This window comes from Dioscorea cayenensis, chromosome 3, assembly GCF_009730915.1.
Source record: "Dioscorea cayenensis subsp. rotundata cultivar TDr96_F1 chromosome 3, TDr96_F1_v2_PseudoChromosome.rev07_lg8_w22 25.fasta, whole genome shotgun sequence".
Lineage (NCBI taxonomy): Eukaryota > Viridiplantae > Streptophyta > Magnoliopsida > Dioscoreales > Dioscoreaceae > Dioscorea > Dioscorea cayenensis.
The window spans coordinates 12,529,831-12,550,998 of record NC_052473.1 but is presented as its reverse complement, the minus strand read 5'-3'; the positions used below and the strand labels follow the sequence as shown (position 1 = coordinate 12,550,998).

The following is a 21,168-nucleotide window of genomic DNA, read 5'->3' as shown; positions in this document are numbered from 1 at the left end:
TTGAAGCTATTTTAATCAAGTTATGAAGATTTTAGAGAGGTACAAAGTTAGAAACACTCTTGTGTTCACAGACATGTTGATGAAATTCAATTTATATTATTGTGTTTAAGGCATTTAAAGCGCATTCACTTGTTTCGTGAATACACACCCATATTAAGGAGGTATACACTTGTGTTCTCATTTTCAACCGTGTTCATCTTGAGATTTATTCTGAATAATCTTTGATTTTTAAAGCAACGTGGCCCAATATATGGTCATGTTATTGCCCTTGTTTAGAGAGTTTTCACACTATAAATGATTGAGATTTCAAGAAAATTTAGGGAACATTTTGAAGGCTTTTGCAGAGAGTATTTTGGGGATGTAATTGGAGGGCCTAGAGTGATCGAGATAACAAAAGAAGGTGTATTTGGAATAAATTTCCGTCAATCTAAAGTATATTTCGTGAAGGATAAAAAGGATTCTCATGAGTTTCTTTTAGTTTTCTATTTTCTCTTTAGTTTGAAGTTACGTCTCACTTAATTCAGAACTAACATTTTTTAGTATTTAGATATGATGAACTCTAAGATGGATTTTGTAATTTGACTTTATTTAATTCAATTTATTTCTTTAGTTTCATTATAATTCAATTGTGTGTGATGACAAGTGCTTGATTATGCATATTTTCATATCATTATTTGAAGCATTTTTCATGTACATCTAATGGGTTTGGGTATATCTATTACTTTCTTTGTAATTATTTTGGATTTAGGTTACAATTGGCATATTTAGAGCAAGAAGGCCTAATTTGGGATGATTTGGAGCTATTTCAAGGTGGAAGCACAGTTTTTAGGGAGCACTACACCCAAACACACAGCTGTAGTTATGGTTGTGTGGACATCAACTTTAATCAATGTGATTTTTATAAGCTTATTGATTTCTTGGAAGCACCACAGTTGAATTCACTTTTAAATCCATGCTCTTAATTGAGCGACACTCCAAACCCAAATCTACGACCATGGTAACCTTGTGGTAAGATGCATTTTTATACTATAAACGACCACTGTAAGGGTTTTAAAAAGAGGGACTTCAAGATTAATTTTTGAGGACTTTTAGGGATTGAAAACATTGAAGAGGTTTTTCCCAAGGTTTGCTGGAGTAGAGATCCAAGACAGTGTTATCTGCACGCTTTGAGAGTTATTGAAGAGGAGTGATTGTTCTCCTCATAAGGGATTCCAACAACCAAGAATGGAATTCCAGGGAATTTTAATGATGTTCTTTTATTATTATTATTATTATTATTATTATTATTATTATTATTATTATTATTATTATTTATTTCTTGGATTGTATTGTGAGCTCTCTTAGTATGAGGAACTAAACATCCTTGGATATCTTGATATCGGTGAACCTTAGGATGGATTCGTAATTGGATCATTTTTTTTTATATCAATTTACTATAGAGTTGCTTTTCGATTTATCTATGTGTTCCTTGACATCATGAATTATATATAGTAAAGCTTTAATTCATGTTGGTTTGTGTGTTGAGATTAAGAAATCCTTCACATATAGATCTAGCATATGTCAAAAAGGTTGTACGCGCATCTAGAGATAGGATGTCTCAAACTTTTCAAATTAGGATGAAAACTAATAGTGGTACTTATAGAACATTTTATACAATCATAAGGAGAATTAGGTTAGGAAGAGTATCCAACCTATGTTTATATATGATTTGGTGTTAGTAGCCTTGAGAAAGGTATTACCATAATTTAAGTATCTCTACTATCCTAAACTCTAAAAATTAAATAAGTATTAAAATCTAATTGCAATTGAAATCCTAATGGATACATATCTGACAAGGTCCCCTTCCGTATATCCCGCAAGTGCACGGGTTTGTCGAAGTAATAATCCCGGGTGAGCGGGGTCGAATCCACAGGGAGCAGGGAGTAAAGACACTTAATTTGATTCTTAGCTATGTGGAGTATCAACAATGATAAGTGTGATAATGATTCAATTCTCAACAATTAAAAGCAACAAGTAAGAGAGCAAAAGTAAGGAGGAGGTAAGGCAATCGATAAAGATGGGGTACTCGGATGATGCTTCACCTAGGATAATCACTTCAAGTGCAAGAACTCTCTATTATGCTTCCTAATCAATGCAATGGTGAGTCGTGGAAATCTTCACATACATAGTCCCAAATCTAAGGTCAACTATGCCTAACTCTATTCATGTCCCGGAGGAGAGATTAAACAACCTCTCAACCTCGCACTCGAATAAAGTTGCAATGAGCTCTAGGGATTCCAAGTGATAAATCGCTCCCTAATTATAGACCTAACCCTTTGGTCCAGACGGAAGGTCCCTAACCACAATTAAGCCCTAGATACTAAGATCCCTCAACGCTTCACTCCATTGCACGCACAACTAGGCTCCCAGCTGGAGGTTCATCCCTTAGACCATTCACTCTATTATGGCCACAAAGAACTCAAGGAACGGAGGTAGAATCTATCACGCCGGAGGAAAGGGGACCCTCCTGCACCTCCTCGATTCACCCTCTCAATCCTCTCCAACCTAGCTTTTGTCTAACGCTCGTGGTGTGTCACTCACTCACAAGGTTACCAACAAGAACTCTCAACCCTAGTGTCACTCTAGGGAAATGTTCATACAATCAAGCATTCAAGGTTGGAACTCACAATAAACATCAATTTATTGAAAGCATAATAAAGAAGTTCAATGAAACGAATACATCCTAGGGTTCACAATCACCCAAGTACCCACTAGGGGTTTTAGCTCTCCATGGAGCTAAGTACAATAAAAATCGAATGTTAAAAGCAATGAATCCATAAAAGAAACCCCTCGATGGTCGTGGTCGATGGTCTTGTGCAGCAGTCCTCTACTCGTCGCAAGAGATCCTTTTGTCCGCCTAGGATACACCTCAGCCGGATCTTTTGCCACCTGAAAAGCTCTCCCAATAACCTTCTTCCAAATGACGCACGATGTCGGAGCCGTAGAACCTCTCCAAAACCCTAGCCAATACCCTCAAAACCCTAGCCAAGCCCTTTCTCAAGTTGGGGAAAAAGATGGAGAAAAAGAATACCAAAATCGGGGCTGAATCGGCTTTAAATAAAGGTCGAATCGGGCAACTCCACGGGCGTGACGCTACTGCGCCCGCTGCGAATTTCCACACGCGTGATAATTTCCACACGCCCGTGTGGGTTCTCTGCCTCTGCGATTTCTCGGCGGTCATGAATGCGTCGTCTACGATGTTGCTGCGATCTTCGACCGAATAACTTCCCAATTTCATACTTTCATCGGGGTAACGCAAACGGGCACACGTTCACGTCGTGAATCACTTGCTTCTTCAATGATATACATGTTGGTGGAGCTCTTGTTTTTATATGCATAAGACGGAATGCTCGAGTGTGACCGCCTTTTGTGCCCCTCCAAATGGATGTGCTCACTTGAATGCGAGGAGGTTGGCACACACTCTAGCATCTCACACCGTCCCTATGTCTTCGCGTTTGAACCTTAGCAAGATCTCCTCCAAAATAGGTGCATTATGATCCACATTGGCCCATTTCCTTCATACTCGGCTCACAACCCTACCTGCGTAAAAGTAACATAAAAACACACATATTAATGTAAAAACCTGAGAAAAGTAATGCTCAACATAAGGAATGAACGCTTCACATTCATATCGCACAAGCACTCATCAATATCCGGGTACCGTCTCTACTAACTGATTACCTTCCCTTTATTTCTAGTTGTTTTGGTATTCGATTCCGTTACCTATGATTTGATCTTTGAAACTGCCATTCAGCGATAAGCTAGATAATAGAGGCTCAGTTAGTACTACTAATTCTAGTCATCACGGGATCAACATCTTGCATTCTTACATCGTTTATTACTTGATATGACATGTGCATTTGCGTATAGTTGCTTCATCTAGACCTATCAAGTTTCTGAAGCCATTTCCAGAGACTAGAATATTTGTAACACTTGGAATTTATTAATTAGTAATTATTTTATTTTACATTTGTTTTCTTTCTTTTGTTTTAGTTTACTTGATTTTTTTATTGTTTTTTTTTGTACTAGGAGTAGTGCATGGCTAGGAGTTTGATGGTACAACAGATTGTGTAATTCGATGGTGCACAAGATGAGGACCTTATTGCACATATCACAAATTTTTTGAAAATTTTTTATACTTTCAAGATTAACGAAGTCATTGGTCACACAATCAAACTTTGGTTATTTCCTTTTTTACTGAGAGGTAAGCCAAGAAATGGTGGACTTCCCTTCCTAGAGGGTTAATCATAACATGGGAGAAAATAAAGAAAAAGTTTTTGGGAAGTACTTCCCTGCCTTGAAGACCATAAAAATGAGGAATAAGATCTCTTCCTATTGTCAATTCGAGTAGAAGACACTCCATGAGACATAAGAGAGGTTCAAGGATCTACTCAAAGGATAACTAAACAGTAAGATATTAGAGCCACCTTAAGCATTGTTTGAAGAAATGACAATGAATAGCTACCAATGGAATATAATATGAGTTAAGCCTGGCACGGTAGCTAGTATTTGTGATGTGAATATCATTTAAGCTCTCATAACTCAAGTGGAGGCCTTTAGTGAAAGATTGATGGACTATCAGGATTCCTTCAATTAGCACCATTTATGCAATATGCTTATAAACACGGATTATCTGATAATTGGCGAAACTTTAAGGAACGTGGAGTAGGTAGATTAATTGGGTAACATACTCAATAGCAAAAACAACTCCTACAATAATATTTACAATCCAAGGTGGAGGAATCATCCTAACTTCTCATAGTAGAGAGCTAACTTTATCCTAAGTTTTTAGTTGCCACCACAAGAAAAAAAACTAAGCGCGGAGAAGCTAATGACAAGGTTTGTGTAATCAATCGAAGCTCATATTGATAAGTGCTAAACTGATCATATTTTCTATATTATTTACATTGCATTTAGTATGAAATTTACTTGTTTAACTTCTCATTAGTACAAAATTTCATTCTTTTGTTCACAATGACCTTTATTTATGTTTTAGGTAGAAAGAAGCAAATTCGAGGATGTTTTGAATTAAATGAAGCAAGTTGCTGAATCAAGGTTGCACCATGACTCACAACGGGCGTTATGGCAACTCACAACGCCTATTGCCTACACTTACCACTACCGTGATCAAGCCGTGGCAGCATGAGCTCACTGGTAGCAACATAGAAGCCATAGCAGCCTCACAATAGCTGTTGTGAAATCCATGATGGTCGTTATTAAGATACATAATACCCAAAAACCGTGCCAGGATGTGACTTGGAACCTAAGCAACAACTTACTCACAACGAGCATCACAATGCCTATGATGAGGCTATGGTGGAACTGATTACTATAAATATCTCAGTATTCTCTAAATTCGGGGAGACTCTTTTGCTGAATAACCTAGGACGGCCAGATTTATGGAGATCTGAGCTGCGAGAGACACTGTTTTTTCCATATTCCAACAGATTATAGTGGATTTCTTGAGAGTACATCAACGAGCATCATTGGAGAAAATCACGAATGACAGACTTCTTCAAAGATCATTATCAGAGGGTTGTGAGTGACAGACACACTTCATCCGGACAATCTTGGGATCCTCTAATCCCCAACTATTGGAGAACTATAGGAGGGAGTTAGTCTAGGAATACATTATTTATTTTTGTCTTGTGGTTCTTTTGTGCTTTGATGCTTTTCTTGTTATGATCTATAAGAACCTAATTCGAGGGGAATTGTATGCCTAAGTCCCTTGGTTATTATTTATTAATTTTCATTGATTAATACAAATTGTTCTAGTTTTTATAATTATTGCATGTTCTTAATTAATTGTTACATGTTGATGTGGATAAGGAGGATATGTCCCCATGTTGATGACACCCATGCCACAATTGATCTATGCATGTTCTAAGAGGTTAGGTATAACTAGGTTTCCAGACTAGGAATTGGTTGTCCCTTAGGCTTAGGATTTGATTGGTCTCTTCTCGAGGGATTCCCGCACTTAAGGCAAACCTAGAAGGCTGGGGTAGAAGAGATTTCATCTTAAGTTTCCAATGGTTTAGACCTAGCCGCCATGACTTATTGGGGCTAGTAGGCCTTTGAATTCCCCTGTTTGAACCTAGAATACAATTAACACTTAACACCATTATAATTAATAATCAAGATACTTATAGTACATACTCTCAACTCCTTCTAAGTGTTCTTAACGTTGTCTCCAATTGTATTGTTTAATAGTGTTGTACAAGAAAACTAAAGAAAGAGCATAAACGATTAGGTTATTGATTAAGTGAAAAAAAGTAATAGGAGTCTCTCACCGTTCCTAGGGAAATATGACTCTCTTATTCACCCACGAGGTATTACTTGACGACCCATACACTTGCGGTATAACGGACCAATTGTAGTAACAAGTGCATACTTGCATGCTCATATATTTGTATAATTTACACACCCATAAGTCGTCCGTCACATACGTAAACCAATGAGACAACTTTTAGAAATCAATAGATGCCCTTTTACAATCTCGAGAATCAAGTAGGACAATTAACAAAGATGCTCTTAGAAAGGTCCTAAGAGAGTTTGTTGAGCAACATAGAAACTAATCCAAGGAAATAGTTGAACACAATCACCTTGAGGAATGGACATGAGGTGGTGATCCAGAAGAAACAGTATAAAAAAAGCCGAAGAATCCAATTCTAAAATGGAGAAAAGCAAAGAGAAGGAAACCGAGCATCCATCAATCTCGAAGTTTCAACCACACGTTTCATACAATGCCAAGGTGAGGAAAGACCAAATGGATGATCAATTTAGGAAATTCCTAAATTTCTTAAACAATTACATATAAACTTACCTTTTGGTAAGGCTTTACCACAAATGCCTAAGTATGCAAAGTTCTTCAATTCACCAACAAAAAGAAGTTGGAGGAATTGTTTGCAATCTCACTCAGCGAGGAGTGATCAACCATCCTTCAAAACAAACTACTACAGAAGTTGAAGAATTGAGGGAGTTTTACTATTCCTCATATGATTAGTAGTTTAAATAATGAAAAGGCATTAGTTGATTTAAGAGAGACTATTAATATGATGCCTTATGAGATTTTCAAGAAGTTATAAATAGGAAAACCTAAGCCGAAGAGGATGACCATACAATTAGCTAATTGATCAATTAGGTATACTAGAGGAGTTATTGAGGATGTTTTGATGAAGGTTGATAAATTCACATTGCTCATCTATTTTGCCATAATTGATGTAAATAAGGATGTGGAGATACCCCTCGTTGTAGGATGACCCTTTCCATCCCCATCTAGAACCTAAATTAATATTTGTAATTAATTGGATAGTGCTTAAGATAGGTGATGAGAGCATGATTGTACACATTTTCATACTATAAATTGTTGCATTTAGCTTGTTTTCTAGCGTGAATTATACTATTTTACTACTTTGTTTGGTTTGTTTTTGTGAATGAGCAAAAATTTAGGTGCTTGGGTCGAAAAGAGTGAAAGAGCAAATCAGAGTGAAACGACCAACATTGCACAAATTCCAATAAAGAGCACATCCAAACTACGGCCATGGATCTCATGGCACGCTTGTACTTTTATAAGCACGGGCGTGTAAGGAGACATGCTAATTTCTAAAGGTTTCAAATTTGTGAAGATTTAAATATTGAGTGCCCAAGGTAAAAAACATAGGTTAAACACACTACAAGAACGGGTGTGGACTGTGATGATTCCTACAAAATAACAACCATAAGTTTGGTTTTAGGAGGGAGCTTTTCACACACACACACACACACACACACATGGAGAGAGAGAGAGAGAGAGAGAGAGGCTAGGGTTCTTAATGGAGATTGAAGGGAGCCGATCGAGGAGCATTATAAGAGCGATATTGGTGCTATAGCGCAAGATTGAAGATGAGGGCCATCTTCATTGACTGGGGGTTCTATCCATCTAAGAGAAAAGTAGCATTGAGGGAGTGTTCTTTTTATATTTTCATTCATGCTGCCTTTTGGATTGTAATTTGAACCTCTTTATCATGAAGGGCTAAACCTTTCTTTAATGCCTCGAATTGAACCTTGAGATGATTTGTAATTGAATTCCTTTTTCATTCGTATTGGTTTAATTGAAGTGTTTCTTGTGAAATCTCTATGTGTACCTTGATGCATGGTATTTATTCTAGCTAGAGCTTTCAAATACTTGTTTAATTTTCATGATTTGTATTAAGAAATTGGTCATATAAAGATCTTGCATAGTGCACACCTACATATAGAGTGTATGGTGTCAAACCCTTCATATTAGGTTAAACTTAATAGTGGGATTCAAGGAACTCTTAATGCTATCATATGGCGAATAAGATTATTGTATGAGATTAGGAATTTGTCACCTTGAAAAAAGAGCTATTGTAATCTACGAGGTTTCACGGTCCAAGAGCACTAAAAAAATAACCAATACAAGAATTCAATTGCAATTAATTCTCAATGGGATTCACATCTGTGGTGCAATTCATTCAATTTTGTATTTTCTTCGATTTCATCTTGTTAGTCATAGCTTCATCTTTTGTTTTGCTAGATTCAAATGCTTCAAATTATTCTTCTAGATAATAAAAGAGCAATTAGTAGTAGAAGCATCAGTCTCGAGGAATGAACACCTTGCCTTAGGGACACACTATTATTAGTTAGACAACTCCTATACTTGTGGATATTGCTCATTAGCAAGTAGCATATCAATTGGAGATGAGGATCTAGTCTTTAAATCACCTAAAATAATGAGACATTCTTTAGATCATGATAACATGTGTTATTCCATTGATGTTTCTAGTGTTCTTATATCCTAGTGTGTATAGAAAATTATTTGTAGCGATCAGCTAGAAAAATGCTTTGAGAAGGAGAAAAGGGATGCGAGCTTAAACTAGCTAAGATGAAAAAAAAAGTGGTGAGCTTTGGGAAAGAAAATGTCACCAATTTAAACGAATGACGGGAAGTAGACAAGCGTGGGGCCGTCTTTAGGCCCGGCCCAGTCAAACCTGCTAGGTCAACTAACCTAACGAGCCAAGCCGGCAACCCGTAATCTACCCGTACTGTAGCATGCCTAGTAACAGGTCAAGGCTTTCTTAGTTAATTTTTTTTATTATTTCAATTTTTTTTAAAAAAATTGTTTCTCATAGGACTGCTCTTACCAAAGAGATGAGAGCCCAACCACCTGGGCTATGCATCATTTTAACATATGCTTGAGAATATATGTATCACATGAATGAGGGATTTTGTTTTACCATCAATTTACCGTAAAACAAAATCTCTGGATTTCAAAGGCCTTGAAATCCCTCATGTGGCCAACACGTGAGGGATTCACAAATTATTTGAGGATGTGAGTAAATTTTCTCAAATCTATCTGCAAACCTTTCTTTGTTTGTCTTCCAAGCTTCACCTCTAGCTTGCTTCTTCACTCACCTACCAAACCGTTATCATCTTTCCCTCTCCTTCAAAGGTTGGTACTTTTTTCACAAATTTGCATGCCCTTCTCATCTTTTGCCTTCCAAGATCCACCTCCACCGTGCTTTATTAGCCTCTCAAGTTGTCATCATTTTTCCCTTATCTCCGAGTCATCTCAGATGTGTTTTTCTCAAATCTACATGTCTACGAGGCATTCTTATGTTTATAGTAGAGCTTTTTAGATTAGGTTCAAGATCCAATAATTGTAACACATCTTAGTTATGTTCTTTTTAAAATACTTTCTGATGCTCTTAATTAAGCATTTTAATTATTGTGGGGGTTTCCATGCTTAATTGACACATTAACCTATCAATAGTTATATTATGGGGCTTTTCTTAATTATTAAATCTTAACTTGCTTATGTGGTTTTTCTGATGGTCTTTTTAAGATTAATCACGGGACGATAATTATTAGATCTTATTATTCAAGATGATTTTAAGACACTTTCGAATATTACTTCAACAACTAAGCTAGATTAAGCTAGTTAATCACACATTAGCGGCTTAAACATTAGAGCTAATTGTGATAAAAGAGAATGTTAGTGAATAATTAGTGTACTATTTGACATTAAAATCTATTTCATTTAAAATTACATTAAATGAAACATCACCTAAAATATTTAGGTAGATATATAAATAACGAGTTCTTATATTCACCATCAATACATTTTTTGCCGGAGCTATGCAAGATTATATATATATATATTATATTTTATCATAAATAATGCCATCAGTCGCATAAAATATCATTATTGTTTTCAAGTTTCAAATTAAAAAAAAAAGAAGTTATTATTGATATAATTTTGAAAAAAAAAAAGCAGTAAAGTAGTAAAAGAAGTGATATAGCGTGCAAGTGAAGAGAAACAACTAAGATTTTAACACAAAGTCCCTGTGCTTGTGCTTCTTGCTCAAAGCTGTTTGAAGATGGGGAAAAGCAGTGCCCTAAAAAGAAAGCAAAGCAAAACCAAGGGCTTCTCCGTCGGCGACGAGGTCGAGGTCCAGAGCGAGGATGAAGGCTTCCGAGGAGCTTGGTATGAGGCCACCGTCGTCCGCCCTCTCCCCAGACACCGCCGCCATTCCGTGGTCTACACCTCGCTGCTTGAAGATGCTGTCTCTTGCCGTCCTCTTCATGAGTACGTCCTTGATTCCCACCTCCGCCCTCGCCACCCTCGCCGACCTGGACCACCGTTCCAGATCCATCAGGTCGTCGATGCGTTCCATCAGGATGGGTGGTGGCCTGGGGTTGTTGCCGATGTGCGTGGTGGCCGTTATGCTGTCTACTTTCCGAGTACTCGGGAAGAAGAGGAATTTGTTGAGTCGGATGTTCGTGCTCATCTTCGGTGGGTGAAGGGTCAGTGGATCAGTGATTCGGAGGACTCGGTATGTGTATCTCCATTTGCTTTGCTTTGCTTTGCTTTGCTTTGCTTTTGATTTTATTTTATTTTTTTGATGTGTTTTTTTCTTTCCAATCAGTTGTTGGTTGATGTCTCTGCATGAGTTTTGAAGATTAAAACGAGCTTTCCTTTTTTGTTTCCTGTGTAACTGAAATTTTGAAACTAAAGCTGAAAACCTCTTTGGTTTCTTCTTTCTGTTATTGATATTTTTTTCAGGGATTTCCTGTAGTAATGGCGTATTATTTTTTCTATAATTAAGTGCTTGTGTTATTTTTTAGTGGAAGGATAATGATTAACTGAGACCATAGTTTCAGATTGAATGTTTCTATATTATAGGATGTACAAGGAATTTGACAGGCATTTTCTTTAAGGAGAGTAGACAAGATCAAAGCTGGGAGGAGACAAAGAATGGGTGGCACGTTGTTGAGAGTGATGGAGTTGGTGGGCAGTGGAGAGTGGGAAACAGATGAGGGGTAGTTGTGATGGAAAGTTGGATTTTGAGAGATAAGATGAAGCCATTTGAAAACTTGCAACAATATCAAAATGAATTTTAAATTTTAAATCTTTGGAGGGAGTGTCATCAGAAATGCATGTGGGAGAATGTGGATTAGTTGTTGAGAATTTTATTCTTCCCTAAGGCTTCTCCTGTTAATGTATAAGCTGAGTTTGACTGGGGCGGAGATATACAAAATGTATGAAGGTTGTTCGAGGAGAGGTCTTCTAATCCATATTGTGGTACAATCTAACAAGGGAACAAACTTCTATATTAAACATATTAGTTTGAGCTTGGACACGTGGACAAATAAGATTAAGGTAGGTTGGGTTAAATGAAGGGAAGCTTTGGGAGTTTTATGTGATTGTAGATCGAAAGGTAATTTCCATAGAACACTTGTTAGGCCAACTTTGATGTATGGGTCTGAATGTTGGGCTGGTAAAAAACAACATACTTAAAGATAGCAGTGGTCGAGATGAGAATGTTCAAATGGATGCTAGGTGTTGCTAGGACGGACCGAGCAAAGAATGAATTTATTTGTTATAGTTTGGGAATGGCACTATCACTGACGAGTTAAGAGAGAATCAATTAAAATGGTGTTGGCATGTTTTTAGACGACTTATAGATGCTCTCATAAGAAAGGTGGAACTTTTCCAAGTCAAAGGTTATAGAAAAAACAAAGGTAGACCTAAAGAGTGTTTAGTAGAAACTATATGTAATGATATGATAGAGCAATGTGGAAGGGAAAGATTCATGTAGCCGACCTTAAATAGTTGGGATTAATGGCTGTTGTTGTACATGTTGACAATTCTATTACTTGTAATACCCTTGGAAACTAGAATTATTATTAAATTTTGTTGACACACGTCTTTGATGAAGGCTTCTATACTGTGAACCCTTCACTTGTAGCAACTCTTTAGAAATTAGAAATTGATGAATTGCATGATATATGCATTTAGGCCATCCTTATTTAGATAAGAATGATCCAGTGTTTTACTAAACAATATTTGAAAATTAATTCTTCAAAGTTAGATTTATTACTAAATCTTGACAGTGATAATTATGATTATTTTTGTAAAATCAGGTTTGCTTTTGTGCCAATGATAGCAAATTTGGATCTGGATCTTAAATGTGCTATCAAATTGAATTAAACCATTTGATTATTAGCTTACAAATTGACCTTGGTGTTAGATGAATCATTTTATGCAAGCTAATTAATTTGGTTGGGTTTGTTAGCATGTCTAGTTATGCTGATTTGCTGATTTTATTAGATCACTGTTGGCAGTTGCATGTTAATTTGGTTTGTTTGACACATAGGTGAGGTTTAAGATAATTGGATCAGTCTGAGGTTGTGTTACATTATGGTAGTATATATTAATTGTTTAGGATTGATAGGTAGTCTGTGTTACTCTAATTGCCTGCTAATTTATTGACATTGGGGGTGAGATTACTTGGATCTATGAGTTTGAAAAGGGCAATAATGAGATCCAAAGGAAACATTCATGGAGTTGTAAGAAACAATTTGTGGACAATAAGCGAGATGAGATGGTTTCTGATTGGGATAAATAAAGAATAAATATTCATTTGGTTCATCTTGAGTAGGTATTTATAAGGATCTCTATGGCCATGCTATATATGTTTAGGCTCAGGCCTAGTTGTTACCATTATGGTTTTGGTTGTATGAAATGGTTTCTACACCAGGCCTAGATCACTGCAAATCTCGTCATTAGTTATATATCGTTTTATTAATAGATAGCCATAATCTTGTCATTGATTCAGTATATGAGTGTTTGCCTGTTGTGGAACAAGCAACAATTTGTTATTAAGGGCTCACATTTGTAATCAACTCACCCATGTACTACTGACCATCTAGTTCCACTGACTATCTGAAAGCACTATATTGCATGCGCCTGCTTTAAATGGGTTTCTGAAAGAAATTAACTCACCACAAATAGCAGTGTATTTTCCTTTTTAAATAGGTATTTGGCTGGTGTTTGATACTGAAGAAAAAACTTGCAGAGTAGATCACTATATTCTCACCCTTGATTTTGAAACTAATTCTTATGGCTTCTCTAGGAGCAGACAAAAAGTTAATGACGGATCTAGATAAATCATAAAGATAATTAGCTATGAAAGTAGGCTGTGAGGCTCAGTCATTCATTATGTTGCCATATTTATTTCTTTTAAGGCCATTATTTGGCTATTGCTCCTGATATCTATGTTCATGAACTTGATGATTGAGACTTGAGGACTTCTTTTTTATGTACAAATACATTCAATAACTGCAATCTATTTTTGTCTGTCTCACTGGTTTGAGATGTAATCACATGGCATATTTGTTTGCCTTGAGTTGTAATTGCATGGCATATTTTGTCTAACTGACGATGCATCAAAATTTTCCATTTTCTAGCCAGGAAGGACTAAGGAAAAGTTTAGTCTCGGGGACCAAGTTGAAGTCACGCGTGACAAGGAGATCTTTGGAGGTGCTTGGTACAGTGGAACTATTGTGAAAGTAATTGGAAAGACATACTTCTTGATAGAGTATGCTAGCCTCCTCCAGGGTAGTGGTAGTGGTGGTCATTGTGAGTTTCTTAGGGAGATTGTTGATGCTCAATATATCAGGCCTTCCCCTCATAAACCAGAAGCTGTGAAATTTGATCTTTTTGATGAAGTGGAGGCTTTCTGGACAAATTATTGGTTACCTGGAGTGATCAAGAAGGTCCTTTCTGAGTCAATGTATGTTGTCAAGCCAACATACCAAAAAGAAGACTTGGAGCTTAATGCTATAGACTTGCGGCACCATTACAATTGGACGAATGGGCAATGGGTCCGTGCCACGCAGGTATGCAACTACTTTTATTTGATTGATAATCATATGAAACAGAAGATATTTTAGCCATTTGCATCAAGCTCAAACTTCCTTCTTGCATGCGCGCTCCCCCAGAAGCACACACAATAATGACAGGTAGAGATTCATTAGTAGCATACTCGATCAAACGGGTGATTTTCTCGCCTACTACGGATCCCATACTACCTCCCATAAACTGAAAATCCATAACCCCAATTGCTATAGGAATACCATTTAGTTGACCTATGCCTGTTTGAATAGCTTCAGTTAAACCTGTCTTTCTTTGATAAGAATCAATACGATCTCTATATGGTTCCTCCTCTGAATGAAATTCTATGGGGTCTATAGAGACCATATCTTCATCCATAGGATCCCAAGTATCCGGATCAATCGAAACTTCAATTATATTTTGCTTAGTAATTTGTGTTGTTAGTCACCATATTGGTGATGAATATTTCAATTTTTAAAAGAAAAGAAAAGAAAAAAAAAAAAGCAGATTCCTACAACTATTGTTAACCTACTGTTTGTTAAAGTATAAAAATTAAAATCACATTTAAACATGAACGTAGATTGGCAGAAAGGCTTGATGACTCTGAGTTAAAATGACAATAAATCATTGTGGTTTTTGAAATAGTGATGTTTTTCACTATGAAATGTGTTTTATTTTGTCAAAATAATTCTATGAAGGATTGCAATTTTATTTTTGAAGTAAAATTACACATTTATTCCACTCCCACCACTAGTTATGCTTGTCTAAGGATATCAAATCATCCATTTTCCAGTACTCTGTTTATTGTTACAGATTTGAATCGATGAGCATAAAACATTAGTTTATTAATCAACGACCTGGTCTAAGTGTCTAACATATCATCTTATGATATCCAAGTATGTGTAATGCTCGGATCTAATTAGATTCTCAGTTTATGAAGATGTTCATTCTTTGGAGATATAGGAATGTGGTAAGTTTCATAAATATGCTGTGAAGAATGTCATATGCATTTAGAACTGAGAGTTGAATTTACGTAGAGAAAATCATAGTTATGCTTATATTTGTGTAATAAGTTCCATAACCTTTTGACCCTGATTCCTACCCTTGGGCCATCTCTCTGTCTTTATCATGTGTTGCATTAAAGGATGATCGCAACTCAAGAGATCTCTTTCTAATCTTTAAACTAAAGAATGTTCTAGTTTACATCTGAACCCTTGCTGTTATTTTTCTCTTCTCTAAATCTGTGTTATTACTTGCTAGCTGTCCTTATTACTTTTCATGAATGTCATAGGGGGAATATAAGAAAACAAAAGTTGGAAGTGGAACCAAGTTATCCAGTTATAGAAAATCAAAAGCACGTAAAATGCCAGATTGTCCTAGTCCAGCCTGCAACACCGCTGAAGGTGAAGTTACACTTGATACATGTTCAGACACTGGCATATTAAAGCAAGAAAACAACAGAAAACTAAGACTTGATGATCAGCTACAACCTTGCCGTGATTCAAGGAAGAAAGAGCTGGCTAAAGACAACACAAAATTGGTGGACTTGTTACCAATAGAAAGGCGCTCTAAAATCTCAGAAAAGATTGGTATGGCACTCGATTCTCCTCGAGAGCTCGCAATTAGTCCTTCCCTGACAAATGAGCATCCTCATTCTGAAGGACTGTGCAGAGAGAGGAGAGGAGAAAGTTCATCCGTGGTCTCAAAACTTCCACCAAACTTGTCAGATGTGATCCTTCATGAGCAGGGCATGTCTGTTTCAAAAGGCACAGTTAAAGCATCTAGTAGGGAACCTGAAACTTATAATTCTAAGGATGATATGTCAGAAAATAAAACAAAGGCACTTAACTTAATTCTTTCACCATCTATTCAAGAAAACAATGAATTTTTCTCTAGTGGTGAATGGGAAAGCTATTGTTGTGTTTCTGATGTTGGGCTGAACCTGAAGAAGCGGCGAAAGAAGCTTGTTATTCGAGCTCCAAAACGACAAAGGAAAATTCCTGATGTGGTGCATACTGCCCCCCCTGGCTTTGTTGGCAAGAGAGGTCGACCTCGAAAGGAAGGTATGATTCACTTAGAGGCCTTAGAGAACCAATTATATGATTTCAGGTCAATACTGGCTGTGTTTATGTTTTTATTACTGACATCGCTTATAATTTCAGGTATGCAAGTAAAACAAGTGGGAACAACAGCTGATCAAGCTGTTGAAATTGATTGCAGGAAGGAAGAAGCTGGACTCTGTGATCTAGATCCCTCTGTTAACTTTTCAGATGCTGCTCAACTGCAGTGCGACAAAAATGGATCAAAGCAAGATGAAAGCTATCTATTGGATCTCAATAATGGTTTGTTTTATTATGGCAGTATGCCTTTCAATTTTATGGAGTCTTGTCTGTTAGAGTAACTAATGGTCCATTAATATTTATTAACCTTGGATTTGAGTATATTTAAATTATAAATCTGCATGTCTCTTATCAACTTAACTTTATTAGGCTGGATTTAGCTCAATAATGTTGTATTTGGTTTGTACCTAACGTTATTTTATCTTGCAGCTATTTCAGAAGATTTGCAAGGTGAAAGTGTCACTATTATTCATGAGAGCAAAGAACAAGAACGAGGATTTGATGTCTACAATCAACCACATGATAAACATGTAACTTCTCAATTCAACTCTTCCTCCACTGTGGAGAAATCAGTTGATGATCCAACCAAACAAGCGGCAGTTGCCATGGTGAGCTCACCTAATCGTGCAGCTGAAGGCATGTGCAATGATGGTAATGAGATGAGCATCAATGAAGATAATCAAGCCCTCCCTCCTGTTGAAGAAGTTAGTGCTACATTTCAAAAAGGGCTTGTGCATGATTTGCCATCTTCAAACAAAACTGAAATGCCAGCCGTTTCAGCTGAGAACTCATCTGATTCACCTGAAAAGATTGCATTAGCTGACAACTCATCTGATTCACCTGAAAAGAATGCATTGGCTGAGAACTCATCTGATTCACCTGAAAAGAATGTGTTGGTGCCTTTCGTGAGATCATCCCCGATGTGGCAGACTATTGAGTCAATGGAAATATTCAGGTTACTGCCTCAAGAACCTCATTTTCAACCTTTAGAGCAGCACTGCCCTGAATTCCGTGAAGGAATGGCTGTAGGATTGATGATCACCTTTGCGAATTTTGCTACTAGCATTCGCAGCTTACGCATCACGGATCCCCTGACGGTGCTCAATGAAAAATTGAAGGCTCTTGCAACTTTGGAAGCGAATGGATTTAAAGTGCAGCGCATGCGGCATCGAATAGAGCAATTACTAGATATTAGAAGAAAACAGGAACAGTCTGAAATCAAGAGAACTGAACTAGAAGGACAGCTTTTAGACCGGAAAAATGAGAAAGGACTGCTTAATTCATCAATTATGGACTTTGACAAAGACATAATGGAATTGGAGCAGAAGATTTTACGCTTCAAAGAGAAAAGAGCGTCAGCCATAGTGCAGAGAGAACTCATCGACTCTGAGATTGCTATTCTGCAAAGGGATGCAGAGGCTGCTGAGGAATTCTTAGCGTCAGCTGAGCATCAATTTGATGGTGCGGTCACTGCTCCTTGGTAAAAGCCGATATTTGTTGTTTAATCTAATGTTAACTGTTTGCTTATCAGATGTACTTTGTTGTATCTGTAATGTCAGGAGGATAGTCTAAAATTGAAGCAGTCCTGGTAATTGCATGCCTTTCTTTTCCTCATGCCTTTTGCGTGATATAGTACTCTGTGACTAGCATAGTGTTGTATCCTTAAGGATTCCAAGTACTTATGGAACGTGGTAATTTACAAGAGTAGTTTATATGAAAGTTGTGTCTGTTTGATGCCTGTTTTGTTTGACCGGTGATTACAATTGTTTACTCGGTTAATTTTGTATTAGTCCCTTTGGGATTTTGTTCTTTTACTTGGTTAATCATGTACTAGCTTTGGGAATTTTCAATGACCAATTGTCCTTTTGGATTCTCCTCCCAGGTCTGTCTTTTATTTATTTGTCATGGTTTTGAAGGTACCATCGCACTCCCAATCTATCGCGCAACTTGCAATGGCAATGTTGGTGTTGCCGCCCATAGGATAGTTCATGTTTTTTTTTAAGCACAAAGCTAGACTAGTTTATCTTGTTGTCATGCTGTGTGCCACAGTGTTCAAAATTGGCCCAGGAGGTATTATATTATTAAGTCAAATTTAATTAAAAATTTTAAGCTATAGAATGAGAAATCTAAGCTTATGTATAGAATGAGAAACCTAAGTTTATATATCAAAATTTATATTTTTTAAATTAACTGATTAATTATTACTAGTTTATTTTAATTTGATATGATAAAACAATCAAATAAACAATGCTCTTCGATTCACCAACAAGCTTTTTCTCACTATGGCACATTTTTATAAAAGAGAACCTATAATATATGATAATATATATACTTTCAAAGATTTATTTACACACTACAATCAGAGTGTGCATTCTTGACTGCTGATTTAATCATCAGATGATGGATTACTAAAAGCAAAATCCAGCCCTTTGATAATCGAAATCTAATATCAAAAGAAGTATTTAAGCTACAAGTTAGAATGTGAACTTTAGAGAAAGGACGACAGTAACACCAAACATTTGCTGACAGGTTGAAGGTCATAGCTTATTGCACCATCCTGGACACAAGGGAGACGCTTAAAATTCATGGCGTCTTTGACACACAAGATCGTATAATGATTAAAATTATTAAGGTATTCAATTTTAGGATCAAGTAACAAGTAGATGTGCCCATAATAATAAATAGGACAAGAGGAATAAAGAAAACTTAGAGATTGCGTTAAAAAAAAAAAAAAATCAAATCAAATCAAATCAAATTACTAATCACTATCTAAAAAGTTCAATAAAATTAGACATTTACATAATTCAGGCCAAGGGATAGAGTTGACGTCATTGAAAAGACAGCTCTAAGGGTCTCATACTTATTATACTCTATATCATTATCATCTAGAGCCACTACTTTAAAAGAAGGCAGGGGTGGAACATTTCTAGCCAACTTTGGACGGTGATATGCCAGCCTTACCTAGCCCTAACATGATGGCCAACTAGGACACATTCATATAGTTCTCATGTAACACAACATAAAATAAAGTACTTGGAAGAACTATCTAGTGCTTAAATAGGTTGTTTAAGAGACCATTTTAAATCTATTTTTATAAAAACTTGATAAATACTTGATTATACATGTTTTAATATCATGATTTGAAGCACTTTGCTTGTTCTTTTAATTTACCTCTATTGCTTATTCCAGCCACAATTTATGCCTTTGGAACAATAAGAGTGTTTTTTAAAGCAAATAGAAGGTGTTTTGATCAAGAATCAAAGCTCCACAAAGTTTTACGTCTATATAGTATACAGAGCCATGGCTACAAATATGTTGAACTAAATCTCCTAAATCTCAACTGAATGGGATGGAGAAAAGTGTGGTGCCATCCTAAGAGATACACAGACACAGCCATGCCCATGTTGTAGCCGTGTAAATTCTTCAAAGATTTCAAGCTAGATAACTTGCAGAGCATAGCCTTATCCTTGGGAGTTACGGATGTGCATTCGGCCTATTTCTGATACTATGAAAGGCCATTATGCTAGGGTTTCCGGGGAATTTTGGGAGATGAATTTTGGAGGGACCCTTTTGGTGAACTTTCAGAGGACTTTTCTAGGATTTAACAACACTCTTGTTCTTAGTGGCGATATTGGTGAGGTCTAGCACACATTGAAAGGAAAGAAGCATCTCCTTAGAGAGGATTCCAACAATTAGAGAAGACTGCGAAATTAAAAGGGGATGTTCTATATTTTCATTTGGTTTTTGTTATTGCTTCGATTTAGTTGTGCGCTCTGCCACGATGAAGAAGTAAATTCGGAGAGTATTTGAATATCGATAACCCTAGGATGCATCTTATAATTTGACTTTTAGATATTGGTTCTATATAGAGATAGGGTGTCACACCTCTGGATTCAAGTTGAACCTCATAGAGAGATTCACGAAGTATTAATACAATCATAGAGAGATTGGATTAGAAAGAGATTTCAATTGATCTTCATATTAAAATAGTTGTTCATAGACTTGAGATAGAGATGTTGACATAGATCATGAGTCTATGGTCCAATAGAGTCTATTCTTGTACCAATTTTAAAGTTTAATTGTAGGACAAATCCAAGAGGATTCTTTACCAAGATATGTCTCTTTCGATATTGATTACCTCCCAATTAGTTATTGTTCTCTTAGAGTTTGCTTGAATTTAGTTCTTGAAACTACAGTTATTCAATAGGCTAGATAATAGGAAAATAGTAAGCATTAGTACTCATAGTCCTAGTATACTACATTACTTGAGCAACTAGTGCATTTGCTAGCCCGAGTGAGAGCGTGATAAAAACTTTGGCAAACTTTTCAATCATTTTCCAGAGTGTATCATCAACCATAATTAATATTCTAAAAGTGGAGATAACATGTTCCTAAGTCTTTAGGCCCTAAATGGGAGGTTCTCCACTATTTTCTCTAACGTTCATATCGTAACAAAATAGTGATTCATTGTTTCAACAGTAGTGGATCCATTCTACTTTGACCACACTCATGAAAGAATGTTTCTTAAATCACAAGACATAGAGACACGCCCACATACTATAAAGAGTTACACCTATAGATTCCTTGACCTACTAAAAGTCACTCATATATGAGAATACTATTTTAGTGATCATCCATGTGAGTATATCATAAATATGCCCAACGAAAGCTGGCAAAGAAATGACTAAAGCATTCACTCTACTATTTAAAGTTGTTAGAGTTGATACTGTTTTCATGGGAGATCATTTTAGCATGAAATGTGGAACTATCACATGTGAGATTGAAGATTGTTATCCCAAATTAATCATGTTATTTGTCGCGCTAATATAT

At 36.5% G+C, this 21,168-nt stretch overlaps 1 protein-coding gene across 1 annotated transcript; it reads left to right on the top strand.

Annotated features, from left to right (window-relative positions):
* Positions 1-10,369: 10,369 nt before the first annotated feature.
* LOC120251843 (DUF724 domain-containing protein 3-like) lies at positions 10,370-18,057 on the top strand. Its single transcript, XM_039260502.1, has 5 exons — positions 10,370-10,874; positions 13,792-14,223; positions 15,510-16,281; positions 16,381-16,560; positions 16,768-18,057. Exons 1-5 carry the CDS (start codon positions 10,419-10,421, stop codon positions 17,820-17,822), a joined length of 2,895 nt encoding a protein of 964 aa, XP_039116436.1. The 5' UTR covers positions 10,370-10,418; the 3' UTR covers positions 17,823-18,057.
* The last annotated feature ends 3,111 nt before the right edge of the window (positions 18,058-21,168 follow it).

Excerpts from the sequence above, each read along its gene's own strand:
- LOC120251843 (XM_039260502.1), top strand. The coding sequence starts at position 10,419 with ATGGGGAAAAGCAGTGCCCTAAAAAGAAAGCAAAGCAAAACCAAGGGC. Across the intron at positions 14,224-15,509 it reads AATGGGTCCGTGCCACGCAG|GGGGAATATAAGAAAACAAA; the intron begins GTATGCAACTAC and ends TGAATGTCATAG. Across the intron at positions 16,561-16,767 it reads TCTATTGGATCTCAATAATG|CTATTTCAGAAGATTTGCAA; the intron begins GTTTGTTTTATT and ends TTTATCTTGCAG.